General features: G+C 37.4%; 1 protein-coding gene across 5 annotated transcripts in view; it reads right to left on the reverse strand.

Moving 5' to 3' along the window:
* Positions 1 to 19,200, reverse strand: part of LNPEP (leucyl and cystinyl aminopeptidase) — a 192,168-nt gene that overhangs the window by 103,737 nt on the left and 69,231 nt on the right. For 4 of the 5 annotated variants that reach the window (XM_054715042.1, XM_054715044.1, XM_008144521.3 and 1 more), the window contains 7 exons: positions 17,390 to 17,573; positions 16,100 to 16,256; positions 8,002 to 8,186; positions 6,367 to 6,528; positions 4,439 to 4,579; positions 3,711 to 3,792; positions 1,695 to 3,086 (listed from right to left, as the gene is read on the reverse strand). In XM_054715042.1, coding sequence (XP_054571017.1) covers positions 2,955 to 3,086; positions 3,711 to 3,792; positions 4,439 to 4,579; positions 6,367 to 6,528; positions 8,002 to 8,186; positions 16,100 to 16,256; positions 17,390 to 17,573 — 1,043 coding nt within the window. In that variant the 3' untranslated portion in view covers positions 1,695 to 2,954. Of the gene's footprint in view, positions 1 to 1,694; positions 3,087 to 3,710; positions 3,793 to 4,438; positions 4,580 to 6,366; positions 6,529 to 8,001; positions 8,187 to 16,099; positions 16,257 to 17,389; positions 17,574 to 19,200 lie in introns of those variants that run through there. The other variant, XR_008555844.1, reaches the window with a different exon arrangement.

The following is a 19,200-nucleotide window of genomic DNA, read 5'->3' on the forward strand; positions in this document are numbered from 1 at the left end:
ATAGCAAGAAAGTTCATGGACACTGAAACAATGGCAGGGACACTTAAATTCACTTAAAGAGATTTATGTAAATTAGTAAGATGGAAGAAGGCACAGGCTTATGGTAGAGGCTGACACTCCTTGCAGTTTAATACTTCCAATCGCTTGATATTAACAGAACCAACTGGACTCCTTGGATTTCTACTTTCATAGCCTAAGTTTTGTGTTCCCATAACTCCAGATTTTCCATTCTATGTTTCCTAAGGATCAAGATGTGTCTTTGACATTACATTCAAACAGACTGTCTCTCTGAAATGAATATAATACTTGTCAAACAAGTATCTAATTGTATCATGGACCTATGTGCTTATATAAAAAAGGCTAAATGCTGTGCTTCAGTCTATTTGACTTCTCAGAAATTCAGTGGCCAAGATAAAGTTTTTTGGGAAAAACTTCAAAAGCTACAATTATACTTACTATACTACATGTTTTAGCTATTACTTAACCTTATGTTCCTGATTTAGGTTAATTTTTAGATGTCTCACATAGATGGATTAGCACAACAATGAAAATTATGGAATTCTGTGGGAAAATTTGAGGTAAGACCTACTAAAACTGCAAATAGTCTGAGGTGAGGCCCACAAACACAACTATAAATAGTAGGGATCCGGTTTCATGGGAATGAACGGCTTTTGAGTACAAAGATAGCAATGGATTATGAGTTACCTCTTTCTTAGCTGAACTTTTGATAAGGTTTTACTTATAATAATAACACACACCCCATACCACACACACACTCTCACAGGAAAAAAATGATATAATTCAGGACAGGATCTGCCATATGCAGTTAACACATGATACAGGAGCCATGTGAAGATGGGCAGATAAAACTAAAACATCAACTGAATTTGAGAAGTAGCAAAATTTAAACTCTGTATCAAAGTGGAATTTAGTAATATAACATGGTAAAAAAAACAACCCAGCAACAACAAAAAACCTCAAAAGTTTAGTATTTTTCCCCACTCTAAAAATATAAAAACTCACTAACTTTCACTATCAACTAGATTATCATTCATTTACTGAAGCACAAGAGGAATAAAAACCTACAATTACCCCAGTTTCAATAAGACATCTTTAGATGATGCTGTGATTCTCAGGATATAATGTTTTCTATTCTAAAACAGAGAGATAAATGTTTAGAAAAGACTAAATTGGGTGAAAACACACTAGGAGTAAAGAAAGCTATATTTCAGCTTGCCAGCCTTTTAAATTTTGTTATATAAAAATATTTTCATAAAATAAAATATAGTTTTATACACAATCCCACATGTTTTCACTTTACACTTGCTGAATAAAAAAAGGTGACCGTTCCCATTGTCTGATTCTGTGCAGTGTTTTTAAGTGCTTGAAAATGGGTAATTATCCTTTTTTGTACAAATATGTTTTCAAACACAATATAAAGTACAAGAATTATTTGGAAGAAAGCTTTTCTCCTAAGAATCAAATAAACACCATAATCTAAATATAAGTCTGCAGAGCTCACAAAATTCAAGTACAGTATTTCTCCTTTAGAAGGAGTAAAAATGCCATACAGTTTTAGACCTTTTCTTTCTTTTCTTTTCTTTCTTTCTTTCTTTCTTTCTTTCTTTCTTTCTTTCTTTCTTTCTTTCTTTCTTTCTTTCTTTCCTTCCTTCCTTCCTTCCTTCCTTCCTTCCTTCCTTCCTTCCTTCCTTCCGACATTCCCTTTAATTTGCTAGTTTGGCCATGATAAAATAAAACTATGATTTTTCAACTAAAGAAAAGTACTGTATTTGATAGTGGGAAAAAACTCAAAGCCCACCATATTCCATACGAATCAAGTTATTCCTTTCTCACATTCTCTCATTCCTTTAAGGTACTATGGTGAACTTCAAATAAAAATGTTCAATTTCTCCAAGGCCCTACTTTAAAATGTTTCCAATGTGCTACTCTATCATATAAAATGAAAAATCCACCCATGGGTATGATTTAGAGAGAAAGTGTCTATAATTTATCATGCCAAAAGGCATCTAAAAACAACCTATATTTTTAGTAACAGTGATAAAGTAATGATAAAAGACACCAGTATAACAAAATGTTTGCCGTAACTATGAAAATACTTATTTATAACATAAGGTACATCTAGGGCAGGGAGTGGTAAAGGTGTACAGATATGGAGAATATTGAAACTTATGAATAAAATAATTATAATTAAAGCTATCTTAGTTTGAAACATTTTCCTAAAAGATGAAAAAGAAAATGTTAAACACTGGGAAAATATAATCTTTTGGCCTTGTTATTTAGCTTTTTAATATAACAAAAATTTAAAAATTCTGTAGCACCTAGCTATTCTGCAGAAAAAAAATATAATAGTTGTAGTAGATCTTATTTAAAAATTTTCCAGGAAATAAAGGATTAATCAAAACCCCAAATCAAAGTAGATCTGCACACCTGAGATCAGCTCTCTACAGTTGCATGCTTCATCGACTTCACTGATTGCCATACTTTTTGAAGTGTCACCACATTCAATAACTATCAACAAGAAACAACAAATGGCTCACAAGCCAGCAGCCTGCAATGACGGCTGGCGGCTCCCATGGTAGGTCTTTCCTTGTTTCACTGGGTCAGTACTTTATGGATATTGAGAAATAGAACAGAATTCCAAACAATTTTATTCCCCATTTGGGTATCTTCAAAGTATAAAAATTACTTGTTTTTGTAGATGGTTGGCATATAAGTGAAGGTAATTTTGTCATAAATAACTACGTACTGCCCAAAGACGTTTCAGAAAGACCAACGGGAAATACAGATGGACTCTGAGCGAACTACAACTCCTAAGAGTGCAAACAACTCAGCAGCGATCCTTGGCTTCACCTTGGCTTTCGCAAAAGTTAACACACAGAGCCCAAGTTAACATGCTCTCTGACGGGTGACAAAATGAGGTACAGTCGTGCATGCTATAGCCACCACGTCAGAGTTTTAAGGTTCTTCTCCATCCACTGGATATTCAACTGAATGATTTCCAAAGCCTCCTGGACACAACGAAGCTGAAAGGTTGCCTCTGACTGATTTTCAAAGAATGCCTGGACCTGTAAGTTGCACACAGAAATATTTCAAAAGAAAATAACAGTTAATCTCAGGTAACTCTGAATATCCTTTTCAAATAAACTTTCACTTAGTTATTGGCTGTGTTGATGTCTTGAAAGTAGAGACAAAAAGTATTTTAATATCCAGGGTAGTTATATCAAGTTACTAATCAAGTATGGTTAAACTGAGGTAATTTTAAAAATGCGTTCTTCTTACTCCCATAAGGATGAGTTTTTCAAATTTAAAATAAAATAGCCAAGTAATAGCAAGTGAGATAAAGTCTAAAGTTAGGCTTGGTGGCCAACTTTACCCTTCAAGTTGCATTCTTCACAACAATCTCATTACCACTTAGAAACTTGGCGTATACTGGTCTTAACTACAAAATTATTTGCATCAGGGAGACAAGGGGATATTGTTGAGAATGGAATCAGAATTTTTCCTCACCAGAATTGTTTCTCATTGCTGTATATCCAGCCTTTAGACGCAACCCAATGCAGAATCATTAGCATTGATGAAGGCAGAAGAGGGACAGGAATTGGCATGAAAAGCCACCATCTGACTTAAACTGAGCAGCCTGAGAGGAAAGGTATACCCCATCTCCGTTAGTAGCATTTTACACAACTAACCTCCGACAAATGGGCCTTCGTTGAAAACAGGTGAGTTGATCCAGCAACAATACTTTGTATGGTATAGGAACCCAGATGGAACCTGAAGAAATACAAATACAAGAGCAAAAAATGAGGTAGCTGTTGGTAAGCTAAGTTCCCGAGTGCAAAGGAAATGCTTTCCTGAGAGCTATGTATGCCAAAGCAGTCTCGTCCCTCTGCTGGGAACTGCAGCTCCGGAAGTCGGGAGAAGTCCTACAAGCACTTACTGCCCGTGGGAAGGAAAGGTGGGCACAAAAGGCAGGAGCTGGCAATACCAGATAAATTATTAATCCATTAGATCTATTCAAAAATCATAGCAAACATCCTGAAATGTAATACTATTGCTTTAAAAGAAAAAAACCCTATCTGTGCTGTCTACCTGGATGTGACTTCTGAATGGATCCCTTGGCATTGAAGAGGCATTTTTCAACACACATAACTAAACAGCTCTTCTGATTTAGCCCGTGGCCATGCTAAGCTAAGTGACCTGGAGTTGGGCATGGCTAGGCTTGATTAGTACCCAAATGTGATTCACATTATGGAATTATGCTTACAAATGTGAAAATTTCTGAGTGTTTTGGTTAAATGTTCCTGAAGCATTTTCCTCTCACGGCAAATCATAAGGCCTGTGAACCAATACAACATTGAGAATAGTTTTCAAGTGCAGAGACTGAAAACGCTAAAAGCTGGAATTCTGAGACACTTACTTCTGTACAAGCTTGTTCCAGTTCTCTTTGACAAAATCCCATGCCAGTAGGTGTCCAGGGAAATGTCGGCCCACTGTTCTTATGACAAATGACAGCTTTTGTGTTCGGATGGTATCTCCACTGAGGCTAGTTTTCATTAACCTGAAAAGCAAACAGGTTTAGCTTCCAAAATAACTATTCATGATGAAGTGATGACTGAACTTAGATTAGTGCTGGTCTCCTAATTAAAGCTCTGTAGCAATTCAAGGGATATTGAATTTGGGTTAGTTTAAGATTGATTAATAGATTGAAAACTTGTCATTTTTTTTTAAATGAATAATTCACCAATGAGATAAGCACTTCTGAGATAATACATACTTCTTGATATAGTAAAGACATTTGAGAAATAAACCCTGGTAGAATTTATAATTCTGAAGACTGATTTTTTTTTTCCTGTTAAAAAGCTTAACAGAAAAAAAATGATTTTAATATAAGGTATTACTCTTTAAAAACTGGGCTGTTTAAATAATGTGAAAATGAAGACACATTTCAGAATATACTCTTGATATATTCATAGTTATTATTTATTAATATTTCATATGTACCAGATAATGTTTTAAACTGCTGACACAACAACGCTTAAAAAAAGGCAATTATTACCTATACCCACTCTATAAGAAACTGAGATTATGTAATCGCCCCAGTTATACTGCTAGTAAATACTGCAGCCTGGCATCTGAACACAAGCAGTTCTCATCTCCTGAGCTATGAAATCTGTGTATATAGAGAAAACACATGCCCCCCAAAATGCAGCAAAACTTTTAATAGAAAGAAAACCCAAGTAATCATCAAGCTGTGATGGGTTAAACAAATTATGATGGAGCCATACTATGGAATACTATGCATCCATACAAACAAATGAAGTAGGCTTCATGAACTGACATGGCAAATCTCAGAGAAGATCATTGGCTGAAAGGACCATCACAAAACACTGGGGATAGTATAAACGATGTTGACATATAAATATACAGACCAGGATTGACACTGTTAGCAGAGAGTGTAAGAATGGAAGTAAAGGATCACATGAGAGAATCATATAAGAGATACTTTCATGTTTTATTCCATTTTCTTAAATATTGTTTAAATACTTTATAATGGGAATTTATTAGTGTGTTATTTGTTTAAAACAAAAAATTATTACAATTTAGAACAAACTTTTCTCTGTTTGCTTGGATCAGAAGCTGGCTACTACATTAAGGAAAACAATTATTTACAGCGCATTCTTTGGAAAGTAGGTCTGGGCCGGTGCTGATGACATCTCTGGGACACTTAGGATTTATCTGTGTACATTTATACAAGAGAAGCAGTGACACATTAATGCCTCCCTCTGACCTTCCCAGCGCTGACCCTCAAGCTCCTTTCATATTTCCCTTGGATCCCGGTGCTCCTCTGCCCCACCACTGCTGGCTCCTTGGTCAGGAGGCCCTGCTCACGGCCCTTCTTTCGCATGTGAAACTCCCATTTCCAGGTTTTGTCAGTCAATATTAGGAAGGAAATGTCTGACAAATTCATATGAAGCCTATACGCTTTCACATAATCCCTTTTTCTGTAGTGTTTCCATTTTCAAAATGACAGCTTGGACAGAGCAATGCCTTGACCAGAAAGAATGAAGCACTAACTGTGGAATGAAGACAACATGCCAAGGGAACGGAGCCGTGTTTAAGCAGAAAGTAGGTGGGTGCTGGGATTCTGGGCAAAGCACCTTCTGCCTATCTGTCCAGTTCCTGAGCTGAAAGCCAGCACATGTGGGCTCCTTACCCCACTGACCAAGTCAAGTCTGGCCTGTGAGTAAAAGGGAGATCCCAGAGGAAATGAGCTCTCCACCCTTGCAGCACAGTGCTTTCATACTTTTGGTTTCTACATATCATATTCCTTGGTTGGTTTCATACCAGTAAAGTTTCCGAACATCCTCTGAGCTGGCAAGAGCTTCAAGTATTTTATTCTTCTCTGCTTCAGAGCCTATAGAGATGTACTTGCTTAAGAGGAACGACCAGCCGCTCTCAGTTCTTGCTCCCACTTTAAACACAGCAGTCATGACATCAGTAGGTAGGCTGTAAGAGAGGTACTCAAATGTGAGAACAAAAACATCCTAAATTCAAAGGTAAGGAAACGACTAGTGGTGATGTTTTAGGGGTCAGAGCAGAGCAGTACAGAAGAGTCTTCACTGTACAACTAACCAATAGTGAAGAAAATGGCTAATTTAGTGGCTGCTACTTTCCTAGTTGGTGGGACTAGAAGAAATATGACTTCAATTTAATACAATAACTATTTGCTGAGCATCCACAAAGAACCAAGCAGGTGACTGGCTGGATAATGGAGAGGGGAAGAAAGAGACACAGTCTCTGCCTCTAGGAACTCACAGGCTATCACAAAGTACAGAACAGGAAATATATTCATTACAATACAGTGTGTTAAGTTCCATGGTAGAAATACAAAGCGAGGGATGAGAAGAGGGGAGGGAGCATAGTTTTCTGCCATTATTAAAATCTCTTATCTGATGCTTGAATCTTTTTCCATAATGCCCAATAGGGAACCTAGAGAGAACTGATCATCATCAAACTGTTTTTACTAATTGCTAACTCCACCTGCTATGTTTTATTCCTAAATTAAAAGAGACTCTTTGACACCTCACACCCGTTAGGATGGTTGCTATAAAACACACACACACACACACACACACACACACACACACACACACAACCCAGAAAATAACAAGTGTTGGTGAGGATGTGGAGAAATTGGAAGAAACCCTTGTGCAGTTGGTGGGAATGTAAAATGATGTAGCTGCTATGAGAAATAGTGTGTCAGTTTCTCAAAATATAAAAAACAGAACTACCATATGATCCAGCAATCCTACTTCTGGGTATATATTTGAAACAACTGAAAGCAGGGTTTCAAAGACATATATGTACATCCATGTTCATAGCAGCATTATTGGTAAGAGCCAAAAGGTGGAAGCAACCCAAATGTCTATTAGTGAATGAATGGATAAGCAAAATGTGGTATGTACATACAATGGATTGATTATTCAGCCTTAAAAAGGAGAAAATTCTGACACATGGATGAAGCTTGAGGACATTATGTTAAATGCAACAAGCCAGTCACAGAAAGACAAATACTGTATGATTTCACATAAATGAGGTATTTAGAGCAGTAAAAACGCATAAAAAAGAAAGTAAAACGGTTGTTTCCAGGGGCTGGGGAAAAGGGAAGGGGGGGACTCGTTTGGGTAAGAAGTTTCAGTTTTGCAAGATAAAGTTCTGGAGATTTGTTGCACAATGAGGTGAATATGCTTATACTACCAAATTGTACATTTAAAATTTGTTAAGATAGTACATTTTATGTTGTATGTAATTTACCACAATAAAATTTACCACATTTGAGAACATAAATGCCTAGAGTTCACACACATTAACACTCAGTTTTATAACAGGTATGACCCAGGATGAAAAGATCCTGGTTTTAGTACATGATGTGAAGTAAAGAAGAGGAAGAGAGCTCATTTGAGTAAAAGCACACCTCACCTTAGAGTTCCATTGGATGCAACCCAATCGTCAAACAGCTTCAAGGCAGTAGTGCTGCAGTTCTCTAGGTCGTGGACACAGGCAAACTCTAGCAAGGCTGACCGCAACTCTCGAGCAGATGGGGAGCCATCATCAGTCCAATTTTGCTGCTGAATTTGGCTTTGAAGCAATTTAGATATCCTGGTCTAGAGAGACAAAATAGATTACAATGGAATAATAATAATTAGGACAACCAGGAAAATCAGGACAACTAGATCTCTTTTTCCCAACATTTACCCAAGGAGAAAAAGAGAGAGAGGGACAGAGATATTACTCATTAAATATCAATTGCCCGCAAATAGCTGAGATGAACCATTCAATGACAAAGTTTATACAAAAGGCTGCTATAGCCAACAGGGACTTTTAATGACATAACACAGAAAGAATTAATGGCTTCTCTGCAGTAGGGAACCTTTCTTCAGTGTGTACTCAGCAAGAAGTTATTTTCCTGACCCAAAGTACCACTGCTAGAAGGAAGTTGGAACTTCCTGACCTTGTGACTTTAGAATTCATAAATCCAAAAAGCAGTCAGAGAGAAAAATATAGTTCTTTACTGTTTGTTTTAAATCTAATATTAAATAAATACTTCAAATATTGATGCTGTAACAAATTAATCTAATTAGTGAGAAAATGAGTACTGTAGGAAAGTATAGATGTTTATAGTTATTTTCTCCCCCAATATTTATAAAAATATTCTGAACCTACAGAAAAGCTACAAGGATAGTACATTGGACACCCATATGCTAGATTTACTGTTTTTTAATACTCTTACATTTGCTTTGTTTCTATGTGCATGTAACACACATACATACACATATATTTTTATGGTTTTAGCTGAACCATGAGAGTAAGTTACAGATATCATGATATTTCATTTATAAATATTTCAGCATGCAACTCCCAGAAATAAGAACATTCTCTATTATCACTCTGAAAGAAATTCAGTTATTCAGTAATACTATCCACTATTTCAGTCCACTGTTAATAGTTTCTTCGGAATAAAATGTCATTCTTTTTTTTTTTTTTTAATATATTTTATTGATTTTTTACAGAGAGGAAGAGAGAGGGACAGAGAGTTAGAAACATCGATGAGAGAGAAACATCGATCAGCTGCCTCCTGCACACCCCCCACTGGGGATGTGCTCGCAACCAAGGTACATGCCCTTGACCGGAATCGAACCTGGGACCCTTGAGTCCGAAGGCCGATGCTCCATCCACTGAGCCAAACCGGTTTCGGCTAAAATGTCATTCTTAATATATATTTACTAGAGGTCCGGTGCACAAAATTCGTGCACAGGGGTGTGTGTCCCTCAGCCCAGCCTGCACCCTCTCCAATCTGGGACCCCTCAAGGGATGTCCGACTGCCCGTTTAGGTCCGATCCTACTGGGATCGGGCCTAAACGGGCAGTCGGACATCCCTCTCAAAATCAAGGATTGCTGGTTCCCAACTGCTCGCCTGCCTGCCTTCCTGATTGCCCCTAACCGCTTCTGCCTGCCAGCCTGATCACCCCCTAACCATTCCCTATCAGCCTGATTAATGCCTACCTGCTCCCTGACAGCCTGTTTGCCCCTAACTGCCTTCCCCTGCAGGCCTGGTCACCCCTAACTGCCCTCCCCTGCAGGCCTGGTCACCCCTAACTGCCCTCCCCTGCAGGCTTGATCGCCCCAACTTCCCTCCCTTACAGGCCTGGTCCTTCCCAACTGCCCTCCCCTGCTGGCCTGATCGCTCCCATCTGCCCTCCCTTGCAGGCCTGGTCCTTCCCAACTGCCCTCCCCTGCTGGCCTGATCGCTCCCATCTGCCCTCCCTTGCAGGCCTGGTCCCTCCCAACTGCCCTCCCCTGCTGCCCATCTTGTGGCAGCCATCTTGTATCCTCATGGGGGCAGCCATCTTTGACCACATGGGGGCAGCCATCGTGTGTGTTGGAGTGATGGTCAATTTGCATATTACTCTTTTATTAGATAGGATTATTAGATAGGATAGTATTAAGAAATCAATATAGCTCTTATTTCTGTTTCATCTCTCCCCACAACAAAAGTATAAAAACTGTTCATAGTATATGGAAATATTTCAATGTTGCAAGCTGGGGTACATGGGGAGGGGTGAGGACATACGGGATTTTAAAAAAATCATCATGTAAGATATGCATGCATGAATGCTACTAAAATAAACACAAATTTTAATATAAAATGCTTAGAGGTATTTTTTAGAAAACCCTCATGGCTGTAAATAAGAAACAACATTTAAAAAAAAATTGCAGCCATATCCTGCCCACAGGGTCTCGGGCAGGGGCAGTTCCTCCCACTGGTTCTTCTTTAACAGCATCACCCTTATCATGTCTCATGTCAAGTAGTCAAGTACCACAGATGACCAAATACAAAAACTCTTAACCCCAGAAAAGTAGTTCAAGTTCTTCATAGAGCATTATATTCTTACAGAGTGCCACTGTCAATACTTAAAATGAATCCTAGGCAGAGTCTTGTAAACTGCGAGGCCATTTTCTCAAAAGACCTCCGAATAAATCTCTTGTGGAACTAAGAGAATGGAAACAAGAATCCGTGCAAGGAGGACTCAAAATGTGTGATGACATGATAACTTGCTATTGTTTGCTTGCTTCAAAAGCAATAAAAAGGAGAACAGACACCTTGTAGAATGTCTGAGTAAGCTTGTGAGTCACTGGGAGGATGTGAAGTGGAAAAATAGTTGCTTTGCTGATTGATAATGCAAGGAACATAAAAGCAATGCAGACCCTCCTGGATACACATGACCACTTTGGTACATGTGTCTTCACTGGCCTGACCTCAACAGCATCACGATAGCAAACCATCCCAAATGACTGATGGAAAAGAGAAATTTAAAAGCTACTCATAACTGTCAAATAAAAACAAAGAAGGGATGAGAAAGAAAAAAAAGTCACATGTTTGAAATACTATTCTGGTTCAGTGGAGCCTGGCTGGTGTGACTCAGTGGTTGCGCATCGACCCATGAACCAGGAGGTCATGGTTCGATTCCCTGTCAGGGCACATGCTCGGGTTGCAGGCTCAATCCCCAGTAGGGGGCATGCAGGAGGCAGCCCTTCAATGATTCTCTCTTATCACTGATGTTTCTATCTCTCTCCCCCTCTCTGAAATAAAAAACATTAAAAAGAAGTTCAGCAGAGAAAAATGCCAATGCTTCTTGAGAATTAACTAAAACATAAAGAAGCCAGTACAAGAAAAATGTCATTGGAAAGGACTGAAGGCAAGAGGAGCCTGAACCTTGAACAGGCTAATTCCTGAGCAGTTACTCCATCAGAATTACATGGCGAATTTTTACTAGTTATTCCCTGTACACCAAGAGGAATTACCAAAATAGTTGATTTAAAATATATTTCAAATGATTACATAATAGAGTAAAAGTAAAATATTTTCTTTGAAAAAAATAACTTATTTTTAGAAAATTCCAGGTTATATTTTTAGTATTAACTAACCATAACAAGTGCTTTGAATTACCTTTGCCTTGTATAAATTAAATTAAAACTATTTTTCCATGGTTCTAAATTAATTTTTGAAATTTAAACTCATTAAACATTAGAATCCCATCCTCTGATTCCATAAAGTGAAAATGGCAAATGGGGAGAGGGAATGTAGATGCTACACACAATTTAAGGAGTTAAACTTTTTGAATATTTTCTTCCTCTGACACTTAAGTAGGGTTATACAAACTACAAACATTGGATATGTAATAAAATGCAACAACATAAAATGATTTAAAAAATAAAACAGGGATAGATGCTGGCACTTATGCTATGTATTACATTTTGATTTACTGCTTTAATTTTACACTGATATGTCCAGGGAGTTCTTTCATGGGTCAACTGAACTTCTTAAAAGTGAAGTGTCAGCTTTTATTGCAAAAGGTTATCCCACCAATCCCTCATACGTATAAGAATGACAGACTTATAAGTGATGAGACAGGATATAGCTAGGATCAGATGTTAACATCATATGTGAACAATCTAACACAATTCAAGTGTGCCTCCAGACCCTACCCACCACAACTCCACAGCACACATCACAAAATGTGATATATGGATATGTGCTACATAGGTATGTGCAGTCTATACAACAAAATGACCAATATATGTACATTCTGCTCTGGCAACAATGACATAAAAATTAGATACCAGTCCTAATCATAAATACTACTGAAGATTGGCTCCAGAGACTCAGAAATGTGTGCCATTCCAATCTCTGACTACAGTGGGTCAGACTTCATATTTTGAGAGTTTTGATGCTACCAGAATGTCCTAAAATTAGAATAATAATTTTAAAGAAACAGTTTCTCCCTTTTGATGAACTGAAGCTAACCTTTTAACTAACCACCAAGCTATGCAATCTCCAGCAGTAAAAGGGCCTGTGGTCTTCCAGACACATACTCAGCCGCCCGTCCTCACCTTTTGGACCCCACTCTGAAGTATGTTCTTAACAAACACACACCTGCCCAGCAAACTGGAAGTCATCATCAGGAATGAAGATGCAGAGTTACATGATTAGGAAAATATTCAAAAGGCTTAACTCCTTGAATTGTGTTTCGCATCTATAGTCTCAGCACAGGGATAGCTTGCGGTAAGTTACCAGGTGTTTCCTGACACTGGGCCTCAACAGAGTTAAGGAGAGAGGCAGAGGAGGAGTAGCTTCTGGGCAGCTTCAGAGTAGATAGCTACTCGGCCTTCTCTTAGAGTACATTCAGTACCAACACTGTTCTTTAACACTGAAAAGAAATGAGTGACATATGCTAATACTGCTACCTACACTGGGTTCAACAGTATGCCCCCCAAACTCATGTCTGACTGGAACCTGTGACGGTGGCCTTATTTGGGACCAGGATTTTTGCAGATGTGAATAAATTAAGAAGAGGTCATACTGGATTATAGTGGGCCCAAACCCAATGATGGGTGTCCTTGCAAGAGGAAATTCAGACAAAGAAACACAGGAAACATGCCATGTGAAGACAGGCAGAGATTATAGTAATGCAATTACAACCTAAGGAATGCCAAGGATTGCTAGCAAGCCCTTGAAGCTGAGAGAGACACATGGAATAGATTCTCCCTCAGAAGAAACCAACCTTACCCTGATAACACCCTGATTTAAGGCTTCCAGAACTGTGAGATAATAAAGTTCTGTTGTTTTAAGACACCCAGTTTGTAATATTTTATTACGATGGCCCTAGGAAACTAATATATTACCCCAAATAGTGTTGATTTGATATGGCACTAATAATCCCAAAGTAGTTATAGAAATTCTATAATAAAAAATGGATACAATGAAGTACACTGGTGCTGGATCACTTAGATACGCATATTGAAAAGAAATTAATATTTATGTTTACTTCACATCATATACAAAAATCAATTCCAAATGGATCATAAATCTAAATATAAAAGGTAAAAAAAAGTTTTCAGAGGAAAATTTAGGAGAATATCTTGGGCTAGGCAGATTTCATACTTTAAAATTAAGAATTTATGCTAATTAAAAATCATTAAGAAAGTGAAAAAGCAAGCCAAAGTAGGAGAAGATATCTGCAAATATACAAGATAAACAAAAGACTCATAAGTAGAATATTTAAAGAAGTCTTTTAAAAAAAAAGTCTTAAATATCGATAAGAAAAAGGCAGACAATCCAATAGAAAAACAAATGAAAGACTTGGGAGAATATCCCAAGACAAGAGAATATCCAGTCCTAGCCAGGTGGCTCAGTTGGCTGGAGCATCATTTCATACACCAGAAGTTGATGTGCTTGATTCCCAGTCAGGGCACATACCCAGGTTGCAGGTTCAATCCCTGGCCAGAGTGGGTGCGGGAGACAATTGATCAATGTTTCTCTCTCACATCGATGTTTCTCTCTCTTTCCCTTCCTCTCTCTAAAATTCAATGTAAAAAAAAGAGAGAGAACACCCAATGGTCAATAAACATATCAGAAGGAATTCGTCTTCACTTAGGGAAATATAAATTAAAGCCAAAATTACAATACTATGGTGCACCCCTCCAAATGGCTAAAAGAAAAAGGTTACTATTAATATAAGTGTTGACAAAAAAATAGATCCAGAACAGACCTTGAATTCTCATACACTGCTGATGGAGTATTGAATTGGTGTAACTTTGAAAAATGATTTGGTATTACAGTATTAACCATGCATATGTTTTGATTCAGCAATTCCATTTTCCACACACATACCCCATAGAAACTCACCACAGATGTGTATAAGAATATTCATAGCAACACTGTTTATAATAGCTCCAAACTCCAAACAACCCAAATGTCCATCTACAGTGGCTGAACTGGCTGGCTAACAAATGGCCAATTTCTTTAATAAGCTAACAGTAGAAAGTCTGTGTCAGATTATAACTTTGCCCCAAAGAGACCAATAAGTTAGCTGTATACTTCTTGGAAATGCACATCAATACTATAAAAAATACTGTTACTAAAATTTTGGGTATAAAAAAAATCTCATATAGTAAGTTGACAATTTCATTTTCAAGGAAGTCACTAGATGTGGGTCTGTGATTTTAAACCTTAAACACATGGTCTCCAAGCTTTTCAACCTGTTTTAATTTAAAATCTCAGTTTAAAAAAGAACGATAGCAAAAAACAAAAACCTTTGATTTTTCCCAACAAAAAGGTATCATTGGAATGATGACATTGTTAGAATACAAATTAGTTTAAAATATAGCAACGTAAGGAAAAGAATAGGTTTTGAAGTAAAACTAATGTGGGTTAGAATCTCAGCTTTATAATTGACTGGGTAAGTGAGTTTGGGGTTATTTAGTCTCCTTATTTATCTCATGAAGGTAGAAATATCCATTTGGTGTTGTGTGAGGATTAAACAAGGTAATCAACACTAAGCACTAAGCATGGTGTACAGAATATAATAAACATTGACATGTACTTGTTTCTGGAGTGACTCACTCATTTATTCATTCCACATTTACTGAAGGCCACTATGGGCTGGGGCACATTCCAGGAGCTGATTTTTATTAAGGCTGGTAGTTAAAGCCATATGAAATAGGAGAATGATAAAAATCTATCAATTAGAAGAAACCTCAGAAATCATCTAACTTAAGAATCTCACTTATGGGTAGGGATGGGGGTGGTTCCTTTGGGGTTAGATCAGAAACTTGTGAGGGATGGTGTTTTTCAAGCTGCATATGGCCCACCTGCCCTACATTCCCTTCCCCCACTGAGAGTCATGCCTGTGATAAGAACTCATCATAAGGGATGCACAGTTAAAAGTGGCAGAAAGGAGTTAAAAAAAAAAAAAAAGATTTACTCCAACCCCTTCCTTTTTCCAGTGAAGACACCAAAACCCTGAAAGACTTAATCTAATTCCTGGTCCAATACTTTCTTCCTTTTCCTGAAAGTTGCCTTTTGCTTGGTCCCTGGAAAACTTAAGTAGTTTACAAAGCAAATCCTGTGGTCAGAATGTGCTGATTCAGAAAATTGGATAAAACAAAGGATGCATCACTCCCTTCCAAGCTTTTAAAGATTCAGTCAACAGTTTAACACTGAAAGTGTCTAAAATAACAACTGTTAAGATCAGGCAACTGGTTTTTTAAAAAAGGTAAAACAGTCTCCAATACCAAGACTCCCTTACTGCTTTGGAGAGAAACATATGCACCAGCATCCTCATCCATAAGACAGGTATCAGAAGGGCTCCTAAACAATAATCCTAATACAAACAACACAAACATGACTGTCATTTAATATAGACTACTAGGATATTAATGGGAGCACTGCTTTTCAAAAGGGTCCACTTAAAGCATTTACTATATAAAAATTTGAATAGAAAAAGTTTCTTTTCATGTGACAGCAGTATGAGAAATCTCTGTTGATATTCAAACAAGATCAAATCATGCTAAGCCTTTATCAACTCTTCATGGTAAGCAATGACATTTTGATTAAAAATAAAGATTTCTTGGAAAGTGAAGAAAATGGAATTTCATTCCTTTTTCAGCCTATTACTGCTGAATAACCACATTAAAAGCAATCAACAAAGAGAAGCTGGCAAAAAGGCAGACTCACCACCAGTCTTGAGGCCAGATCCATATATCCTAGCTTTTCAAGGAGGTTATAGATGAGGCCTGTCTGAAACAGGGTTTCAGTGATGGGTGCAGTATGGGTCTCATTTCCAAGATAACCAATCAAATCAAAGGCCTTCTGAAGAGGCACTTTGCCTAGTCTAACGGGTAAAAGAACAGAAAAAGTAAACATGCTGAGAAAGGCAGATGAACTGAACGCATGCTGAGAAGAAGTTTTATGGTCAGATGGTGTCTTAAAGACCTAAAATTTAAGCTTAGAGTGTCATTCTGTTAAGTTAGACTAAATATGATTACCTTTGATTAAGTTCATGTGTGTGACCCAAGGTTAAAGACACATTTCAGAAAAAAATGATAAACAATTGCTCTGTTTTTATTCCATGTCACCTGTAAATTGCTACTAACTCAGGAATTACAACATCTTAGACGAGAAATGATTAAAAGTACTAATTTTATTTGTTTTTTAAATTTCTTATATTTACCAGGCGAGAATAGGTAGCATAAAGAGAATTTGAAAAAGAAAATTATTTATATGGGAATTTATTTGTCAAACTTGTTAAAGGGATGTCCACTATTAATTTATGCTGAGTCCATCCTTAAAATCAACCATTTTATAGAAATCATAACAATGATGGCTGAGATAATAGTCATTTCATTAAAAAAGAAAAAAGAACCAAAATAGGAAGGTCAAGAGCAGTCAGGAGGAACACTTTTGAATATTCCTTGTGTTTCTAGACCCATTAACAACCTAAATTGGTAATCTACCTATTCTGAAGGTTCTCTATACACAAGGTCTCTATCATTCTTGGCTCTGGGATTCCAGTAGCACACGAGGTGATGGAAGAGGCAAGTGGTACATAAATAAGGAGGCTCCAGATATCGGAGCTGCCCCTCAAACTAGTGAGTAAGCACTAAGCATCACACAAACCAAGTGCTGCTTGAAAAGAATCCTATCAATAAATAAAACAACGCCTGAACTACATCAATTTATTCAGCAATATGGGTCCTGCTTGTTGGCATCTACATTCTTGAAATGTTATGTAAATATTGTTACTTAACTGTTCAATATTTGTAGCTAATTTTCACTATAGATTATAAAGTCCCTGAAGGCAAGGACTATGCCTGACATTTTCCAGTTCCTCCAAAATGACTTATACCTAACAGGCAATACATGATACATGCTAGTTCTTTTGAACTGTTTTTTCTAAAATGTTCTTTTCCTCAATATCACTTGTTTAAAAAACAAACAAACAAAATAAAACCAAGCATACTCTACCCTGCAAGTTCAAAGATGTTGTTGATGAGGCTGGCTCGGTCTTTGTCACTCAGGACATAAGGATTTATTTTCAACTGTTTTATTAGTGCATCCCAGTCATCATCTGCATAATGTACAATATAATAGCCGGTCATGTCTGTATTGACTTTGATCCACTGTACTTCTTCTGTAAGATTGATGACATCTAATACAGATCAAAAAATGAAAAAGAGAGAGAGAGAGAGAGAGAGATAGAGAGAGAGGGGGGGAGAGGGAGAGAGAGAGAAGGGTAATAAGGCAAGAAAAAAATTAAATGCTTTGTTTCAAAGTTAATATGGTATATTTTTATATTTAATTATCCTACTAAGAAACTAAATCTCTGCCTTTTAATGCTGTTATTTTCACATTAACAAAGATTACCACTCACTCATTTAATAATCACTGGTATTTATTTAATGGTGAACAAGGTACTTATGGGTACTTATGTCTCTTCTCTCATAGATCTTACAGTTTACTGTAACGAGGTAGGTAGAATTCATATAAATGTTATTGACAGAAAAAGAAAATATGGTATTCTGTGGAAGTACATAGAAGAAATGCTTCATTCCATAGGGAAAGTTAGGAGATTTCCTGGAAGAAATGACAGCTAAGTTGAGACTTCAAGATATATAGATGTTAGCGAGGTAAAGAGTGTTCAAGACCCAGAGAGAAAGTATACATGGTGTCCATGCACTGAACTGGCTCCCAAGTTCATTGTGGCTAAAGGAGAGAAGCAGGGAGAAAGGGAAATGCATGTGGGGTGGAGCAGCAGGGGAAGATCATGAGAGAACTACATACAATGTGTTTCATTGCAGCCTTTGTCTTTGTGTTAGCAAAGGAAGAAAAATAAAGCCATTTTATAAAGTCACATGATTCAAATCCTGCAAAATAAACTTTAGGGAAGGATTAATGTCTCATCACGCACAAATAAAATAATTGAGTGAAAATAATAGAAAAGTGATTTGCATTTTTTGGTCCAAACCATTATATATAAATGCTGACAGAATTGTTAGAAATTTATATGGAATAATTTCAATTAATTTATAATTAATAGGGAGGTACAAACTATACGACTACAAAATATATGTAATGAATTTTAAAATCCTTAAAAATACTAATCAAGAAATGTCCTTTAAAGTTGCAACAAGGACATGATTTTAATATAATAGTTGAGGGTATGCTTCTAAGTGCCTTAAGGTTTACTATTTATTAGAATACGAATTCATGCACAGCTGGGGTCTGGCGGGGGGGGGGGGGGGAAGGGGGGAGGGGCCGTGCGCAGTTGGCTGGCCGGCCCCGCCCCCGATTGGGATGGGGGGTTTTAATCAAGTGTGGGGCCGGCTGGGGGGAGGGGCCGCAGGCCGTTGGCCAGCTGGTCCTGTCCCCTTATTGAACTACCGGTTAAACTCCTGGTCGAGAGGACAATTTGCATATTAGCCTTTTATTATATATAGGATATGCTCCATGAACTAACTGTTTTTTTCACTGCTAATCCTTCAGCACTGAGAACAGTCCTAGTACTCAAAAATACTTGGGTAGTTAATAGATGAATAAACAAAATAACTGTCATGGTAAATCGTTCTAAAGCATCTAAAAAAGGTTTGTAAATGTTTATGTACGTTTTATTCCACATTTTAAAATAAAGAATACTAATTTTTAAAGTTATAAGAGAGCCCAACCCGCCTGGCCGGTGTGACTCAGTTGTTGAGTGTCGACCTATGAACCAGGAGATCATGGTTCGATTTTGTTCAGGGCCCATGCTGGGTTGCAGGCTCAATCCCCGGTAGGGAGTG

This window comes from Eptesicus fuscus, chromosome 4 (assembly GCF_027574615.1).
Source record: "Eptesicus fuscus isolate TK198812 chromosome 4, DD_ASM_mEF_20220401, whole genome shotgun sequence".
Classification (NCBI taxonomy): Eukaryota; Metazoa; Chordata; class Mammalia; order Chiroptera; family Vespertilionidae; genus Eptesicus; species Eptesicus fuscus.